Raw genomic sequence first — 17,999 nt, forward strand, 5'->3', positions numbered from 1 at the left:
TTTAAAAAATGAAAAAGCAGGAGTTCTTATAGCAGCCAGGAGTCCCCTCAACACCTGACTAACAGCTGCCCAGGACACATGATACATATGGTGCCTTAGAAGAAAACACTTGCTCAGTTGGCATCAGGCTTGCAGTGAACACGAGCCAGGGGCTGCCATCCCCTGGGCAGGATCAAGCCAAACGGTGTGGAAACCCAGAGAACCCAAGGAAGACGAAACAGCACTTAGCAGGAGTATCCTGCATGGCTCACCCCTTAGGAAGACGCCTTCCAGAACATTTGTAAACTTAAATTCTGTGTCTGTGAAAGATGTCAATCTTAACATGTTTGGGACCTGAACAACTTTTAAAAATTGGACTTGGGAACAAATTCAGCATCTTTTCAAATAAATTAAGATTTTGATGTTGTATTGCATCAGTACTGAGTGAGAGCTGACCCCGGGTCCCACTGTGACGACTGGTGACGACACTACTTTACTCACACACTTAAGATACAGCTGATTAGAAGAAAATACGGTTTATTCAACAGAAGGCAGAACAATTTTCTTTCCCAGAACACGACTTGCTTCCTGTTTCTTCAGATACTCCCCAATACAATAGTACTAGGGACTAGCCTTAGAAAAGGAAATCCCAGCCTCATTACCTGTCCAGGTGTTCTGTGCAGCGCATCCGAGAGATACCTAAGTCCAGGGGTAAGGACTCACGGGGAGGCCAGGTGCCTAAGAACACTAAGGAACTTTCAACAGCCCACAATCGAGTATACTTTAGCATCTGGATGTTAAAAACTAAGTATAAAATAGCCCCGGAAAAATGAGCTCTCTATCACAGGTGACCCGTGGAAATAAATACCGACATTATTCTTTACACTCAAATGATTTTACATTTCCTTCCGTTGGACATCTTCAAGGCTGGTATGTATTTAGTGAAATATTCATGAGTGTGAACCCCCACTCATGTCTCCCCAGTCTGAAGCGACAGCTTTCAGAGATGGGACGCTGCGTGCATGTCGCCAAGTCTGACGCTCAGTGAAAGCAAATGTGAGTGGCCGCATGTGGGGCCTGCTTGTGCATCTCACCTGGGGCACCAGATCAGCAATCCTCTCCCAGATCGGAGAGCCCAACCTCTGTCTTCATTGACCTTTTGCCACTTGTCAGCAACCCCTTCTCAAATTCTTCTTCAGTGATTTTGCCTTTCTTAAACTTTTTCAAGAGCCTTGTGTCATTAAGAAGTTCTTCCATGTCCTCATCTTCGATATCGGAACCCTAAGTGCAGAAGAGACCAGCAAACCCCTGAATTCCTCAGCAAGTGTGCTATGTGACACCACCAGCTTTTCATCAGGGGCCACCCACTCTCGCATCAGCTCCCACAAGCTGTATGTTCCCACCTGAGTCACCAGCGTGATGCAGAAATTTCAGAGCCCCCTGCAATTCTGATCAAAAGATAACTATTCGGTTGTCGGAAATGTCATGACTATGACGTATTTTTCCATGTTTTTCATTGCAAAAACGCGTCGTGACTTTTCCGACAACCCAATATTTCAGTAAAATTTGTTCTGAATTCTAGGTTGAGTATGTAAGTAATAAAACTGCAGACTTTACCTCTTCCCTCTTCCTTTTATCGTTCATTTTCTTCTTCTTTTCCTTTTTGGCCTTCTGCTTTGACCAAGCTTTAGTTTTTATGAATTTTCTTCTCCTTTCATTCTCTGTTTTCTCTTTTCTTTGTTGCTGCAGCAGTTTCTGCCTCTGCTTTTCTCTAATTTTGTCTTTAAATGGAATGGTGTCTGTGTTAATGTCCACAGGCACAAAATCTGGAAACTGCTTTCCTCTCAGCTCTGGCATCTTGGGCATCCTCAGCAGAGCAAAACCTCGAGCGAGACTAGCAAAATCAAGGTCTAATTAAACCAAAACACCAGAGTTAGCACACCCAGAATGGGACCATGACAGTCAACTCATGGGAGGTTCCTAGCAATGTCACTTTTTCTAACCAAGTGATCGAATGGATTCATTTTAATTAGAATTAAAATAATTACATTTTTACTAAAAAGCAACCTGTTTATTCTCTGTCTACTCAAACCCCAGGAAGACTTCCTGTTAAATGTTTAGAAAACATAACCCTGACATATGCCTATGATTTTTATAAGACAAAGCAGTTTCATACTTATAATATTTGTAAAACCATCAGGTTTTAAGGTGGAGACACAGTTATATGAAGTCCAGCTTACCCTTTAATCTGAAGATGAGGCTGCACTCGTGCTTCGCGTAAGCCTGGACGTACGACACAAAAGCTTTCATGCCCTTTTGGAACACAGCTCTGTCGGCCAGGGCCATGGCCTTGAGCTTTGGAAGCAGGTCCACTGTGTGTTTCTGGAGTTTCATCTCCTGCAGGGGGCACTGCATAGAGGGGACTCTCACTTTCTCTGCTGGAACCACCTCATTCCCAAGATGCCCCCATCAGAGCCAGTGGCAATAAAGCCAAAGGCCAAACAATTCATTCTCATCTCAAATCAGGCGATGAAGCCCAGATCCAACCCACGTATTTTACTTGGTTCAAAAACAATTTTAAATTTTTTAAAGAAAATTTTAAAATCCGATTTTACAAAGCAATCCTGGTTTCTTGTTAGAAAGTATGGCAACACTCGGTCCACGTTCCCAAACAGTGACACTCAGCTGGGGCCGAGCAGTGGCTGCCACCCTGGATGAGGCTGGTGTCTCCCCGCAGCCGTGAAGCCAGCCAGGCTCCCGCACTGACATCACCAGCCTGGCTCGGGGACTCTGCCACCCCTGATCCAAGTTCCAGACCACTTGCTGGAAAAGAGCTTTTCCAACTACCCCACCACTGGGCTTTCCATGTGGAAAGAGAAGACAGCTTACTTTTTGGTTAATTGCCAGGAAGGTGATGTATGACTCTTCCATGGGGAGGAGGAACACGAGCGCACTGCCGCCGTGGCCGATGCGGGCTGTGCGGCCACAGCGGTGCACGAAAGCACTGTGAGTGAAGGAACACAGGACAGGGACACGGTCACCGTGGGATGACAGCTGAGCAGGGCACAGGCCGGAGACTGCCCGACTTCACAGATCATTCCCGACTCTGCCCCTTACTCGCATGACATAGAAGAGTTGGCGATTAAATATACAGGATTCTGGAGGGCATTTACCGTGAACAATAAAGCCTTTAAATCCATTCCCCTCATGTTCAGGTAGCACATGCTCCTAACAGAAATCATGAAAAAGTATAAAAACAAAGAGGACCTGTAAGCCCTCCATCGAGAAGTAACCATTATTATTGCTCAGGGGTTTATATGTACAGGCTTCTTCAAATGTTTGGAAGCACTAACTAGGAAAATATGTTTACTTTGGGAGAATAACCAACATTTTCATATACAGCGTTATGGACTAGTTTCCTTTAAACATTCTCTTGTACCATGTGCAATTCTGCAAGAACTTTAAACAGTATTTGAAAATAACCTTTAATGGCTGTGTAACATGGTACCACTACTGACATACCAGTGACTCACCCATTTGCCCACTTTTGCCATTTGAAATCATGTTTGACAGTCGTCATTTTGTTTACTTCCCCAGGCTAGATTCCTAGACAGAGGGTAACACTATCAGGCTTTACCTTGCATTGCTGGGAGGGTCGTACTGCAAAACCCAGTTGACTTCGGGAATGTCTATTCCCCGGGCCATCACGTCAGTGCAAACTAAAATTCCGCTAGAAAATGAGAGAACATTCTGAGTGAGGAGGTCCCCTTTCATCACCATCAGTCTTTGCTGATCCCAGTGGTGACCACAGTAACATACAGGTTCCAGAGTCTCTCACAAAAGCAAATACTTAATAATAACGTTCATTGTTTCCTCCTCCTAAGAATCTAGGGCTTTAGAAATTCCCAATGAAAATAGGAGGTGGGGAGGAGGTGGTACAAGGATTCTTTTTTTTTTTTTGAGGAATTGGGGGAAGGGGAACAGAGAAGTTGCTGTCCTTTTGTTCTTCAGTCTAGTTGTAGAGGATGTTGCTTCACTGGCCCAAGTTAGCACCATCATTGCACTCTTCCCAGGCGAGGCAGATTAGTCACTGGCTTCTAGATGGCCGCTCATGGCAGCTGCTGGCCACTCACGCTGGCTGCTGGCTACACACGGTAGCCCATGGCAACCCACTGCAGCAGGGGCTGCAGCCTACACCGTCGCCGGAGACTCACAGCAGCCCAGCTCCAGGGTTGAGCTGTTGTTCAGCATCTTAGCTGTAGAGGGCAGTGTCACTGGCCCTCATATGTGGGATCCGAACTGGGGCCCTCTGGCGTCCCAAGCCAGCTCTTAACCAACGCGCCACTCGGTCAGCCCAAGGATTCTTTAAATTAGCATATTTTGGGGCCACCAGAGGGCTCAGTTGGTTACAACGCGTTCTCTTAACAAGGTTACCAGTTCAACTCCTGCATGGGATGGTGGGCTGCGCCCCCCGCCAACTATATTGAAAGCGGCGACTGGACATGGAGCTGAACTTGCGCCCTCCACAACTAAGATTGAAGAACAACCACTTGATTTGATGCTGATGGGTCCTGGGCAAACCATACTGTTCCCCAATAAAGTTAAAAAAAAAAAAATTTAGCATATTTCCACTTGAAAAAAAAGAAACTAGTGGGTCTAATCCTTTAAGCCGCTAAAAAAAAAAAGTGAAATTGTCCCTCCCTGACTGAGGTCTAAGTCAGTTGTATCACTTTGCACAAGTCCTTTTAACGTAGCTGGGATGCTCAATAATTAAGAAAAACATAAAATCATCATTTATGCACACAATCAAGTCACGGTCACAGAGCCACGTTCCCCCACTGTGCAGTCACTGATGACCCACAAACTGGATTTAATGGTTTGCACCTCTCCGCTCTATTCACCCATTTAACAGATATTGGGCTGTCGGAAAAGTCATAACGCATTTTTGCAACAAAAAACAGAAAAAACATGTCATGACTTTTCCGACAGCCCAACAGTTATCAAACCCCACTGGCCAGTCCCTGGGACAGACCCTGGGGAATCCAGGAGTGAACACATCACACAGGTTTCTGTTCCCGAGGAGCTTAACCTCTAGCAGGAAAGTCGGCAGGTACAGCAAAGTTAATGGGGTTGGGACAGAGAGACGGCTCTGGGCATCTTGACAGAGAAAGTGTGATAATGGGGGCGGAGGGGGAAGAGGGCTCCAGGCTGGGAAATGCACATGGAGATTTAGAGGCAGAGGGACGTGCAAAAGGGCACCGCGGCTGTGATCTGCTGCCCTCGCCAAGCTCCCCCACCTCTGCAATTTGCGGAAGTCCATGAAGATCTTGTTGCGTTTGTACTTCATCTTGCCATGAATGCACATGACCTTCACGCCCTTCACCAGCGCCTCCAGGGCCTTCCCGTAGTACTCCACGCAGGCGCAGGTGCTGCGGAGGAACAGAGGGGTCAGTCGTTGCCTTGGGTCCTCCTACAGCTGAGGGCAGGGAGGCCGTGTGCACCCACTGGGTGATGGCCCCGTCCTCTGGGAGAACGTGGAGAATGGCTACGAATGTCATCCACAGCCAAGCTCGAAATCTCGAACCCGCTCTGCCAATGAAAGGCCAACCTTTTGACCAAGTCCCTTAAACGTGAGCTAAAACCCCAAGGATGTATTCCCACTGTCTAAAGATGCTCTAGCAAAGGGGATCTCCCTGGCCCCCGAGAAATGAATGAACCTGAAGCAGTCATTCATAACAAAAACAGTTTCATCTTAAATATAGTTTTATAAGGTTTCAAAATATTCCTGCTTGTCCTTTGGGGACCTGCTCCTTCTCCCATCAATGTGATGCCCCAGGACTCAGCAGGTAACCCCAGTTAGACCAGTCGGATCCTCTCCTAGATGTTTGGTCTTGGCTCTGAGTTACCAAGGACAAAGGAAAGGGAGCAGGGCCATCCAATAAGGATGTGCCCTAAAGTGGTGGCCACGGAGATCCCTGGGGCTCCTGACTTCCCAAAGGCTGGGCACCCAACTTTCTCGCTGAGTCTGTGAGTTCCCTATGCAGCTCCCTTCTAATGACGTTCACCAAACCCTTTGATTTGGAGGGATTGTAATGTGACCTCACATCCTTTTGCACGAGGGAACAAGCTTACGGAGAGGCTGTGAGTGGCAGTGCCAGGGCCAAGGCTCGATTCCTTCTGCAGGGTTCTTCCCTCCACAAGCTGCGGGATTCCAGTTCAGGCTAACTCTCGTTTACTCCAGTACTTGTGCCAAGTGACTGCTTCACTGTTCCCACCACAAGTCACATGAGTACACAATAAAGCAGGCTGATACACTGAGGGTCACAACCCACAGATCCTGAAAGTTATCCAGTGGGTCCCGCAATCAATTTAGTGATTTTGGACCAGAATAAAAAACATCGGAATGCCTCCCACTTGATTCAGTGCACTCTGTTCTGTGCAATCTTTGTATCAGTTTCGTGCGTGTGTGCCAGTTTATATTTAACTGTGGGTCAATATAGATAAGCATTTTATTGGTGGAATGACAGATGGAAACGAACAAAAATTCTTTTAGTATTGCCAAAAAACACCAGCACAGGTGTACTTGCAGGATGGGGGAGGGGGTGGCCAAGAACACACACATCCGTTCCTATCTTGCGTTCCCACAACAGGACAAGCCCCACTGTGCCAGACACTGGGCCGGCTGCCATTCCCAGCCTCCTCCGCCCTCCCCGCAGCTAGCTGCATGCTCACTTTCTCCACCTCCCCTGAAGTGAGGGGCTGACTTGGCCCATGAAATGAAAGCCAAGTCAGCCAGGGAGGAGGGGGCTCTGAGAAAGCTATTCTCCGTTCTGATGAAAAGGGACGGATACAGCTAACACTGCCTTTCCCACTCCCTCTGCCTTTCCTCCTTTATCTGCTTTCCATGCAGACAGGACGGCGGGTATGACAATGATCATCTTGACACTAAGGGCTACATACAGGAAGGAGAGGCCAAGACAACCACAGAAACACTGACCCTGACGTTGCTGAGACATACACCAATGTCAGGAACTGCCTACCACTGGACTTCTTTTTACAGGAGAAAGATAAACCCCTCCTGTTTGAGCCACAGAAGTTGGGTTTTCAGTTCTTTGCAGCCGAAAGCATTCCTGACTGAGAGGCCATCCTAAACGGAACGCCAGCTCTGAGGCCTGCACACATCTGCACATTGTGGGTGAGGCTGAACCCCTAGCTCTCCCACCATGTCCCGGAGCATTACCTGAAGAAGACCAGGTGCTTTTCCTGCTTATGACTTCGAAGAAAATGTACCAGCTGATTAAATTTCTCATGGGCCTTACATACCTACAAAATAACAAGGAAACTTTTAATAAAAACAGATTTATAGACAATAATAATCCCCACAGCTCTTTTCAGGGTCAGCCTTAAGTTTTAAGGAATCTAATTTCCTGCATGAATAGGGCACTTTGGTTAGAATGGTCATCAACCCCCCCAGCTCAGAATAAACATCAGGATGTGCTGCTGTCAGACATAAATCACAAAACACAGAACTGAGAGACAGAGTCACCTAATCCAGTAGTTCCCAAATGCCAACACACAGGCAGTACCATGCTGGCCTAACGCCACCTCCAGGGAAGGCTGTTAAAATGCAGATTCTCGGGCACAGCATACAGATAGATAGTGGTTCATAGGTCCAGGATTGGACCAGAAATCCATATTACGTAAGAGCTCCCAGGAGACTCTGATGTATAACCAAGTTCAGAGTCACTGCTCTAAGGTAAACACGGGTTTCCAGAAAGGAATGTACACAATTACTAGACAGACCTCCACGGACAGGCTCCAGTCTCCCTGAAAAATGCACTCGAGTGCTCCATTCAGGACCCTCCACTGGGGACATTTAAACCCACTGGAAGGGATTCCCCTATTTTTACCAAAACCAGATCTCAGTTTGGAATTTCTTCGCTTGTACTCAGGCACCGCAAAATGCAATCACTGTAATGAACGTACAATGGCAAAAGGCAGGAGTAGGCACAGTGGTGTCCAAAGCTACAGCATTCACCAGTGCTTCTATGTGTTCAGCCAGCACTGGCCAAACACCTTCATCTGTATTAAATTAATCCTTACAGCAACCCCATCAAGTGGGTATGACTAGAGCCCCCATTTTACAGGTGATGAACTGGTAAGCTCATCCAGTTCAGTTAGTAAGGGACAAAGGTGAGATATGCACCCAGCTTTTAATCACGACACAGTATACAAACCCCTCCCTCACCTGGGAAAAGCTGGCCTCCAGATGTTGCCGGCCCAGCCTCGGGCAGATATGTGAAGGCCAAGTTTACCCCCCTATCTGATCTCCACCACATCCTCCAGACAGCTGCGCCAGAGGCAGTTTCTGATTTGCAAACTCTTGCCGCCCTTAACAGTCCCCAGCAACCGGGACACGGCTTTGGAAACCAGCCCACTGCATTGTGAACCTTCATGGGCTGAGGAAGCCCTCCAGCCTCAAGGAAAGCCTGAAAGCCTGTCCCCTGGCTGATGCAGACGGGCCTTTCAAGCAGTGGCACTGGCCTGCGGGTTCCTCCAGCTGCCTCCTGGCCCATCCCAGCGACGGGAGAGAACAGGATGAGGGGCGGCCTCGTTACCAAACAATCACATTTCCACAATCCCTCCCGCCACCTTGATGGGGAACTCCAGGTACTGTAGTAGGGTTTACTGCTACAGATTCAGCTATTCCCAGGTGCAGATCAAAACCAGTGAACATTTAGGTTACAAAGCAGCAGACCACTGTCACCCAACAGTCGCCTTCAGAGCGGGTCCATCATGTGATTGTGCGTGTCACCTGCGTGTCTGGCTGTGTCCTTCTCTGACTCAGGCTCGTTCTGACGGGCCCAGGACCCCAGCGTTTCCCGTGCCCACACCCAGCACGCCCCACGCACGTGTACTAAGGACATTCGATGGCTTGGGGGCAGGAGAGCCATACGCACTGTCCTTGGAGGCTGCTTAACATACACTTATGCCCACATGAACTTATTCACTCATTCAGCAACTATGACCACCCACATCGCTTGTCCTGCTCGGTCCCCAAATGCATTTTAAAATATACCACAGGGTATCCTTTCATAGATTTACTTTCCTAGAAAACTGCAGGATAATCCCTAGAACACTCATCTTTGTTCATTTTTGCTTATTTGCTTTAAGTGCTTAATGGGTATTAGTGAGAGCACTATATCATACTGATAAAACATATAGACAGGAAAGGTTAAGAAAAATTAAAGAATCATTTTTCAAATAAATAGAAACACAAAAATCTAATAAATTACTAAAACAATCATTACAATTGATCATTTAAAAGGAAAGAACTAAGCTTACTGACAGCAATTCAAGTAAAAAAATTTGTTTCATTACATTGCCTAGAATATTTGTTTTATTTTTCCCAGCTTTACTGAGCTATAATTGGCAGATAAAAGTCGTATATATTTAAGGTGTGCAATGTGATGACTTGATATATGTATACAATGTGAAATGATTACCATAATCAAGGTAGCTAACACATGTAACATGTCATATAGTTAGCTTGTTGGGTTTTTTTTGTTGTTGTTTTATTTGTGCAAACACTTAAGATCTCCCCTCCTGGCAAATTCAAGTACACAACACAGTACTGTTAGCCACGGTCGCCAAGCTGTGTGTGAGGCCCAGTCATCATCCCACTAAACCACAGGACTCAGTGAGAACGGCAGCCAGGGCTCACCATGTAGTGGTTCTCCAGGCGGGACGGGGTTTTCTGGGTGCTGCTGGCTGCTACCCCCTTCTCCTTCACCGAGATCCGAACAGGGTTCCGGAGGCCTGCTCGCACCAGGTTCTCCACTTCCTGGGTCTGTGTGGCGGAAAAAAGCCCCGTTCGCCTCTGCTTTGGCAAAAGCTCCAGGATGGTGTTTATGCTAAAAAAAAAAAGAGGTTGTAAACTTAACCCCTCATTTATCAGCATAGCCAACAAATAGTGCATCGTGATACTAAACAGGCCTTTAAAGAGACTGAATGAGAAAACATCACAATATTTACAATAGGTGTTACTGAGAAGTGAGATTATAGGTGATTTTCATTTCTTCTTTGTCGTATTTTTTCCAAGGTTTCTCCAATATAAGCATATAATGATACTTTCATAATATGAGGCAATTGAGTGAAATTAAGACAAAACTTTTTGAGACTAAAAACCACTGAACTGTACACTTTAAATGGGTGAATTTTATGATATATGAATTACATCCCAAAACGGCTGTTTATTAAAAAAAAAATCACCTTACAAGAAACCACAAAGGAAAATGCATCTTAAGAAGAAAGAACTGGAATTTAAATGGTGGGATTTGAAGGACCAGGCACCCTAATGACCTGATGTACAGATGTGGCTGCTAAGGACAGTCCTGAGGTAATTCTGCTCCCCTCTCCACGTCCAGCATCCCCCAAAGCGAGTAAAGCCCCAAATCCAGTACCTTGCCTCAAAGCCCATGTCCAGAAGTCTGTCCGCTTCGTCCAACACCAGGACGTCCAGAGCCCTCACACAGCTGGCCAGGTCCAAGCCCTCAGCCTTCCTCCGGAACATGTCCTCCAAGCGGCCTGGCGTCGCCACGACGATATTCCCACTTGGAAAACAAAGTCAACATCTAAAGTCAACATCTACGCACTCTCTGATCTCGGGGATACTGGTGATTCCAAAACCAAGTTTTGTGTCCTCCTCCCACCCCACCCCCAAAGGTCACCTAGGTCCCAGTAAAGAGAAAGGGGGCAGGAGAGGGGCAGACAGTGCTGCAGGGTGGGAAATGCATGGCTCCGGGCTGAGACCCAGGGCAGAGGCCGGCAAACTCCAGGCCCTCGGCCAAAATGGCCTCCGCCAGTTTCTGTGACATTTTACTGGTGGGCACCCACGCCCCTTCATTCACATGTGGCCTCTGGCAACTTTCACACTATAACAGCAGAGCTGGCAGTTGTGACAGTCTGTGTGGCCCACAAAGTTAAAATATTTACCATCTGGTCCTTTACAGACATTGCAGACCCCTGACCTAGAGCAAGTCACTCAACCACTGCAGGCCCCAGGTAACTCATCTCATAACATGAGCATTCTCATAACATGCAAGGATGTTCACAGAAGTAGAGATAATTTTCGGAACAGAGCACAAACTGGCAGGCTGAAGGCCAAATGTGCCCCCAGAGTGGCTAACCTGCAAGGAGTTTTTTAAAAATGGGAATTACATGACAACAGTGAAAAAAATCTGGAGACACACAAAAATCTAGAATTCCATATTCTTTTTAAAAATTCAAAATGTGGGAGTTCTGAGCGAGAGTCCCACATGGCAATTATTGGCAGGAGGTGAGTGTTCGGGCATCTCCTAGCCAGCCCTCACCTGGCCCCCTGTTCACATTTACATTTTCCTCTGACCCTGGACGAACTTGAGTGTGTGACCCCTGCTCGACAGTATCTCATGTTATAGCTGGAACACTGGGGACACTCAATAATAGATAGTTCTCTTTACAAAGATTCACTAACAAATTGGGCGTAAAACCTATCACTGCTCTTCACAAACCTTATTCACGGTGGGACTGAATAAAATCCAAAGGGGTGAGGCCACTGCGTGCTCAAACATACATTCTGAATGTTTACTAAACACGTGCTGTGCGCGCAGCACCACGCTAGATAAAATGCTGCACGACACATTTTACTAACCACTGTCACCCCAATAAACTTAACTAAAAAAATAAAAAATAAAAACAACAGAGTTAAAAAAAAAGAAAGAAATGGGCCGGCCGAGTGGCTCAGTTGGTTAAGAGTTGGCTTAAGAGCACGAGCTCTGAGCAACAGGGCTGCCGATTCGATTCCCACATGGGCCAGTGACGCTGCGCCCAAGCTGAGCTGTCACTGAGCTGCCAACAGGTGGCAGGATGGCTCAGCTGGTGTAACAACAAGATTCCCTGTTCAATGGAGGACTACGCCCACCCGCAACTAAGACTGAACTCGGCACCTTGAGCTGTGTTGCCACCAGGATGGATCAGTGGATAGTGCATGCATTTTTTTTTTTCAAAGATTTTATTGGGGAATTGGGGAAGGGGAACAGTGCTGGGGAATCAGGGGAAGGGGAACAGACAAGTTGCTGTTGGTTTGTTCTTCAGTCTAATTGTGGAGGATGTTGCTTTGCTGGCCCAAGCTAGCACCATCGTTGCGCTCTTCCCGGGCGAGGCACATCAGTCACTGGCCTCTGGACCACCGCTCACGCTGGCTGCCGGCTACACACGGTAGCCCATGGCAACCCACTGCAGCAGGGACTGCAGCCTATGCCGTCACGCCCACGGCAGCCCAGCTCCAGGTCGAGCTGTTGTTCAGCATCTTAGCTGCAGAGGGCAGTGTCACTGGCCCTCATATGTGGGATCCGAACCGGGGCCCTCTGGCGTCCCAAGCCAGTTCTTAACCAACGCACCACTCGGCCAGCCCAGTGCATGCATTCTTAACAAGGCTGCTGGTTCAACTCCCACATGGGATGGTGGCTATGCTCACCCGCAACTAAGATTGAACACAGCACCTTGAGGTTAGAGGCCACGAGCTGCCGCTGGGCTGCCAGATGGCAATTGGCGCCCTCCACAACAAAGACTGAAGAACAACTCGGCTGGTCCCCTTCCCCAATTCCCCAACACTGTTCCCCTCCCCAATTCCTCAATAAAAATCTTAAAAAAAAATAAAATTCTGCAATCATTTTTTTTGGGTGCAAAGACACCATCCCGACTTCCCAAAGCCTCCTGGAGATACGGAAGTGCCTGCCCACGCAGGACCCAGGATGAAGTCAGGTCACTGCAGCAGGTGGGGTGGCAAGGGGATGGCAGTGGAGAACGGTGGCCTCGTAGGCCCTGTACTAACATTAGGGCCAGCGGGAGCCACTAGAGAGTCTTCAAGGGTGACATGATCAGACTGGTGTTCTGAAAAGGCCACTTAGGGTTGCTATGTGGAGAGTGGGTTATAAGAGGGCAAGAGTAGAAACACAGCGATGAGAGAGACAGGAGGCCACTGCAGGATCCAGGAGAGAAATGAGAGGGAGGAAGGGACGATGGAGAAAAGTGGATGGGTTAGAGGTACGCCGTGGAGAGAAAATGCAAAGGGCGTGGTGAAGGTGAGCTGTGAGGGGGGCTGGCGGGGATGGTGAGGGGTTAAGGCTGACTCCCAGACTTCAGGAGTACCACGTGGGTAGACAGGTGAACGGGGAACTCCAGGTGGGGAGAAGTTTGGGGAGGAAAATTCCAAGCCCCCTTATTGGGGCGAGGTTATCACTTTGTGAGGGGTGTAAATGTCTGTTATGTTGCTTTGTACACCTGAAACTAAAAAATAAAAAAAATAAAAAGAAAACTCCAAGCCCCCATTTTAGATGTGTTTATAACAGCTGTGAGATGCTGGGGAGATGCCAGGCAGACAGATGACTGTAGGTGTGGGGCTCAGGGCGAGGTCAGAGAGGACCCCAGGAAAGATGAGAGCAGGTAGAGCCCAGAGAAGAGGAAGGGTCCTGAGCCCCACACAGTTGCCTGGGGAGAGTCGGGGGCCACACCTCAATCTCCCTTCTCCTGCAGGGGTAAGGCTCGCTGGAGGGGCGTGGCCATCAGGGCCACAGGGAGCCAGCATGCACACTGGGAGCTGGGCCTGGAGAGGAACCCTTTTTGGGAAGGAAGGTGGCTGCTGAAAGGGGGAGCTTTTGGTTAGGCCCAGATCACGCATCGATTCCTCTTGGGTTCAGTGCCAAGAGCAAGCAAAGAAATGAGCCGAAGCAAACTTACCCTCGTTCCTTAAACCTTGCAAGCAACATCTTCTCCAGGATTCCTGCCTCCGATCCAGAGAATCTGGCTAAAACATAAGCAGGCCTTTGAGCAGGGCAGGGAAAATCACGGCCATGGCCAACAAGGACACTGCATCCATTTACCTGAACTGGGGGAAGGGCTTCGTGAAATGCGACAGCACCTCGTCTATTTGAATAGCCAGCTCTCGAGTGGGTGTGATGATTATGGCTCCAACCTGCCCACGTCGGGGGGACACAGTAAGCAGCGCATGGGGCTTATGAGCTATACACACATACAGCCCATACCCTCCACCTCACGGAGGGAATTCCCAGAGCAACAGCACTCCCTGGGCTTGTTCAACAGCGTCCGCTCACAGTGCATAGCAACTACTTTGAATCCCAGTGAGTTCTCATTATTCACAGCGGTTCCTTCTGTTCTATAAAGTTACGTGAACATGAATCAGTGAATACCAAACGTCCTCTCCCAGGGGAAATATGGGGTGAGGTTCCGCTGAGCTTCTGGTCACATGCTTGTCAACCAATCAGTACGTAAGCTTGTTTTCTGTGTTTCTGTTTCAACATCTTATTCACCATTATTTCCCCATGTATAAGACGCACCCTTTTTCGAAAAATGTGGGGTCTAAAAACTGGGTGCGTCTTAGACAGTGATGTAGATTTCAAATGCCATAGATGGAACTGAGGACGAGGCAATATATGAAGACAGTGATTCGTCACCAGACACAGGTGAGGACAAGCTAATGGTTGGGGGTTTTGACAGTGATGAGGAGTTGTATGAATTTTATGATGACTAAAACTTAAATTCAATAACTTGATGTCATACATTTTTTTTCAAGTTTTGGGCCCCAAAATTAAGGTGCGTCTTATACCTGGGAGCGTCTTACACCTGGGGAAATACGGTAATATATGTGTATTGCTGGTTCATTGACCTCGCGGCCACCAGCACTATAACCCACGCCTGACGAAGCTTATCTGACACATGTGTTTTCTCCGAGGCGAGTGCGTCACAGCCTCCCTGCGCTCAGGGACCCTGACAGCACTTCAGCACTTTGCTTGGGGCCATTTTAAACAGCGAGATCACCAACAAAACTGCAAAAATCATGTCAGTAAGCAGATCGTGACAAGAACACCTGTTTACCCTGCAAGAGCTAAACCAAGACGGAGCGTTGCCTTGTTAAAACTGTGCTGGGAACGTGCACAGAAGGCCACTCAAATTTTTCGCTGCTCTGCACACGTCCACGGATAACATCGAGAAAGCACGGTGAGTACTGATCTGGGAGCTACAAATACATTTTAACAAGTAGGCAAATTCACAAACACAGAATCTGCGAATTATGAGGATAGACTGTATTTTTATTTTTTCAAGCTTTTGACCAGCTTCTTACTCAACTGTGAACTCTCCAGGGACTAAGTGAAAACAGATCACTTAGCCATCCTCACCTGGTTCTTTTTCAACTTCTCTTCCCTCCTCAGGAGAATCTCCAGGATGGGGATGACGAAAGCGAGTGTCTTCCCACTGCCTGTGACCTGGAAGGGGAGAAGGTTTGGGTGGCTTTCCGTCACAGTTCATTCTGGAGGGAAACAGGGGGACACACTGCACGGACACAAGGTACTCACCGCTTCAGCTGCAACGTCTTTATTTTTCAGGAACAGAGGGATGGTGGCGGACTGAACAGAGACGGCAAAGCACTGGTTAGAGAATGGCACGACTCCACAGATGAGGCCAAAGCCCTAGGAACGTCCTGGGTGACGATGAGCCCCAACCCAAAGCGGACTCTGAGCAGAGTCCCCACCGGGCAGCTAGAGGGGCGGGCTCAAAGATACCATGGCAACGGTGTCTGCACAAAGGGGTGTGCAGGGGGACCGAGCTGAGCTGGGATTCGGAGTCCTGAATTCTAGTCCTGCCTTGCTGACTTTTCCTCTCTGGACCAGGAAGGCTTTGAAGACACTGGGTTTTAAGGTCCCTCCCAGCTCTAGTATCAGAGAGCCATGATTCCAGTAAACCCTCTCATGTTAAACACCATGCAGGGCCTCCAGGTGTTACAAGAAGCCAGGCCCTTTGGCTTCAGCAACCAGAGGCTAAACCTGAAGCAGACTCGGGGCCTGGCTTCGAGGTCACCCGCCCAGGACCCCACTCCTTGCTCCCTGAGCCTGAGCTCACCCCCGCGCAGCACGTCGGGTCTTTCTAACGGCCTCTGCACAAGCCTCCAGTCCAAAATGGCAACAGTGCAGGGATTGAGAAACTCGGCTCTACACCACTGCTGTCCAGCAGAAATAGGTGAGCCACATAGGTGGTTTTCAAATCCCTAGTAAGCCACACAGAAATGTAAAAAGAAAGAGGTGACATGAATTATAATATTTTCTTTAACCCAACACACCCAAACTCTTCTCACATTGACGTGTAATCAATATTTTAGAAATTAATGAGATGTTTTCTATTTTTCTCACACCAAGTTTCTGAAATCCACTGCGCATTTTATACCTTGAGTACAGCTTAACTGGGACTCACCACATGTCAAGTGTTCAACAGCCACCTGTGTCTAGTGACGACTTTAGTGGGCAGCACGGGTAGACGATCAGCGCTGATGGCAGAGATTGGATCTCACAGGCACTACATGTCCAAAGCATGGCACACGGCACCCCTGAGTTTTATCTCCAGCCCTGCCTGCTTCCTCCACATCCTTCCTGGGGAGCTTATGGACATCTCAACTCAACATTTCAAAACAGAACTCTCTCGAATGTCCCTCTCAGCAACCCTCAAGTTATCTTGAACGTGACTTTCCAATATCCACTGCTTCCTCTCTACTCCAAGCCGCCACCACCTCTCACTGACAATGGCCGCCTAACTGACCTCCTTGCTTCTCCTCCTACCCCTTTAAAGTCCACTCCCTACACAGAAGTCACATCCCTTCCTTGGTTGCACAGCTTCCCATAGAAGACGGTTTCCCACTGCCTTTGGAACACAATCCACGCTCCTACAAGCCACCATCCGGACCCTGCTTTGCTCATCTCTGACACCGCTCCTGATGCTCCAGCCACAAAGGCCTTCTTTCTGTTGCTTCAAGCCCACGTCCTCCTGCCCCAGGGCATTTGCACTGGCATTTTTCACTGCTAGAATCCGCACCCCTCCCCCAGTCGCCACACAGCCAGCTCCTTCTCATTCAGGTACCAGCTCCATGTCACCCCCTCAGAGAGGCCTTCCCTAATACCCTATCCTACCTCCTACCTATATCTCCTTGTCACCGTCCATCACATCAGTCTGTTTTAGTTCCTTCATAATACTTGTCGGCAACTGAAATTATCTTATTCCTTGACTCCTTTCTCTCTCTTCTGCATTAGAAAATATGGCCCATGAGCAGGGTGCCAGCACTACAAAATCCCCAGAGCCCAGAAAGAGTACTTGATATGTCCTCAATAAATTTCTTGAAGAAAAAAAAAAAAGAATACATTGGGCCAGGACACTTCACTTAACCCACACAATAATAATAACAGCAATAATAACAACAGGTAACATCTATTGAGCTAGCTCCCGTTATGTGCCCATCACTGTCTGAAGGCATCCCCACAACAACCCCATGAAGCAGGCAATGTGATTTTTGTCACTTCACGAGAAATGAAGCCCAGAGAGGTTAAGTCATTTGCCCCAGGTCTGACAGCTAGAGGGGGCAGGGCCAGGCTATGAACCAGACACTTAGGCCCTAGCACCCAAAGGCGGAGGTGGGTAGGGGTGTGAGGACCTTGGCACAGGTGCGCCGCCGCCGGCCGCCTCTGCCTAAGTCCATAACTCTGCCTGAAGACGCGGCAGACGTCCCAGGTGGAAGGGTGAAAACGCCAGGATGCAAGCCCTAATGCTACACCGACCGGACGTGTCCCATTCAGCGAGTGCCGGGCCCGCTCTGAGCCTGCCTAGCCCCACTGCCAGCTGCGCACAGAGGACCCTCCTCCCCGGGGCACGCCGGGTACCTGCACCGGCGTCATGTACGGGAAGCCCAGCTGCCGCAGCACACCCAGCACTCGCGGGTGCAGCGGCACCGGCAGCGACTCCCAGGATCCCTCCGTCACGTGCTCCATGATGCGCCCAGCTGCTGCGGGACGAACCAGGAGCGCCTCCAGCAAGCACTTCCGCTTCCGGCCGCCCACCGGGCCGGCCAGGAACCTTGCTCCAGCAGCTAAGTTCCGGAGGGCGGGGAAGGCGCCCTCGCCGTACTTGGGCGGAAAGCCAAC

General features: G+C 48.7%; 1 protein-coding gene across 1 annotated transcript; it reads right to left on the minus strand.

The window, feature by feature from the left end:
* Positions 1–496: 496 nt before the first annotated feature.
* DDX55 (DEAD-box helicase 55) lies at positions 497–17,896 on the minus strand. Its single transcript, XM_019648997.1, is given in 15 exon segments — positions 497–1,260; positions 1,597–1,889; positions 2,220–2,388; positions 2,869–2,983; positions 3,617–3,709; positions 5,277–5,408; positions 7,220–7,302; positions 9,704–9,893; positions 10,443–10,592; positions 13,759–13,778; positions 13,780–13,825; positions 13,902–13,993; positions 15,216–15,302; positions 15,393–15,443; positions 17,739–17,896. Coding segments are annotated over 15 exon segments (1,803 nt in total). The 5' UTR covers positions 17,847–17,896; the 3' UTR covers positions 497–1,086.
* Positions 17,897–17,999: the final 103 nt, after the last annotated feature.

Source organism: Hipposideros armiger, unplaced genomic scaffold (genome assembly GCF_001890085.2).
Source record: "Hipposideros armiger isolate ML-2016 unplaced genomic scaffold, ASM189008v1 scaffold_128, whole genome shotgun sequence".
In the NCBI taxonomy this organism is placed as follows: Eukaryota; Metazoa; Chordata; class Mammalia; order Chiroptera; family Hipposideridae; genus Hipposideros; species Hipposideros armiger.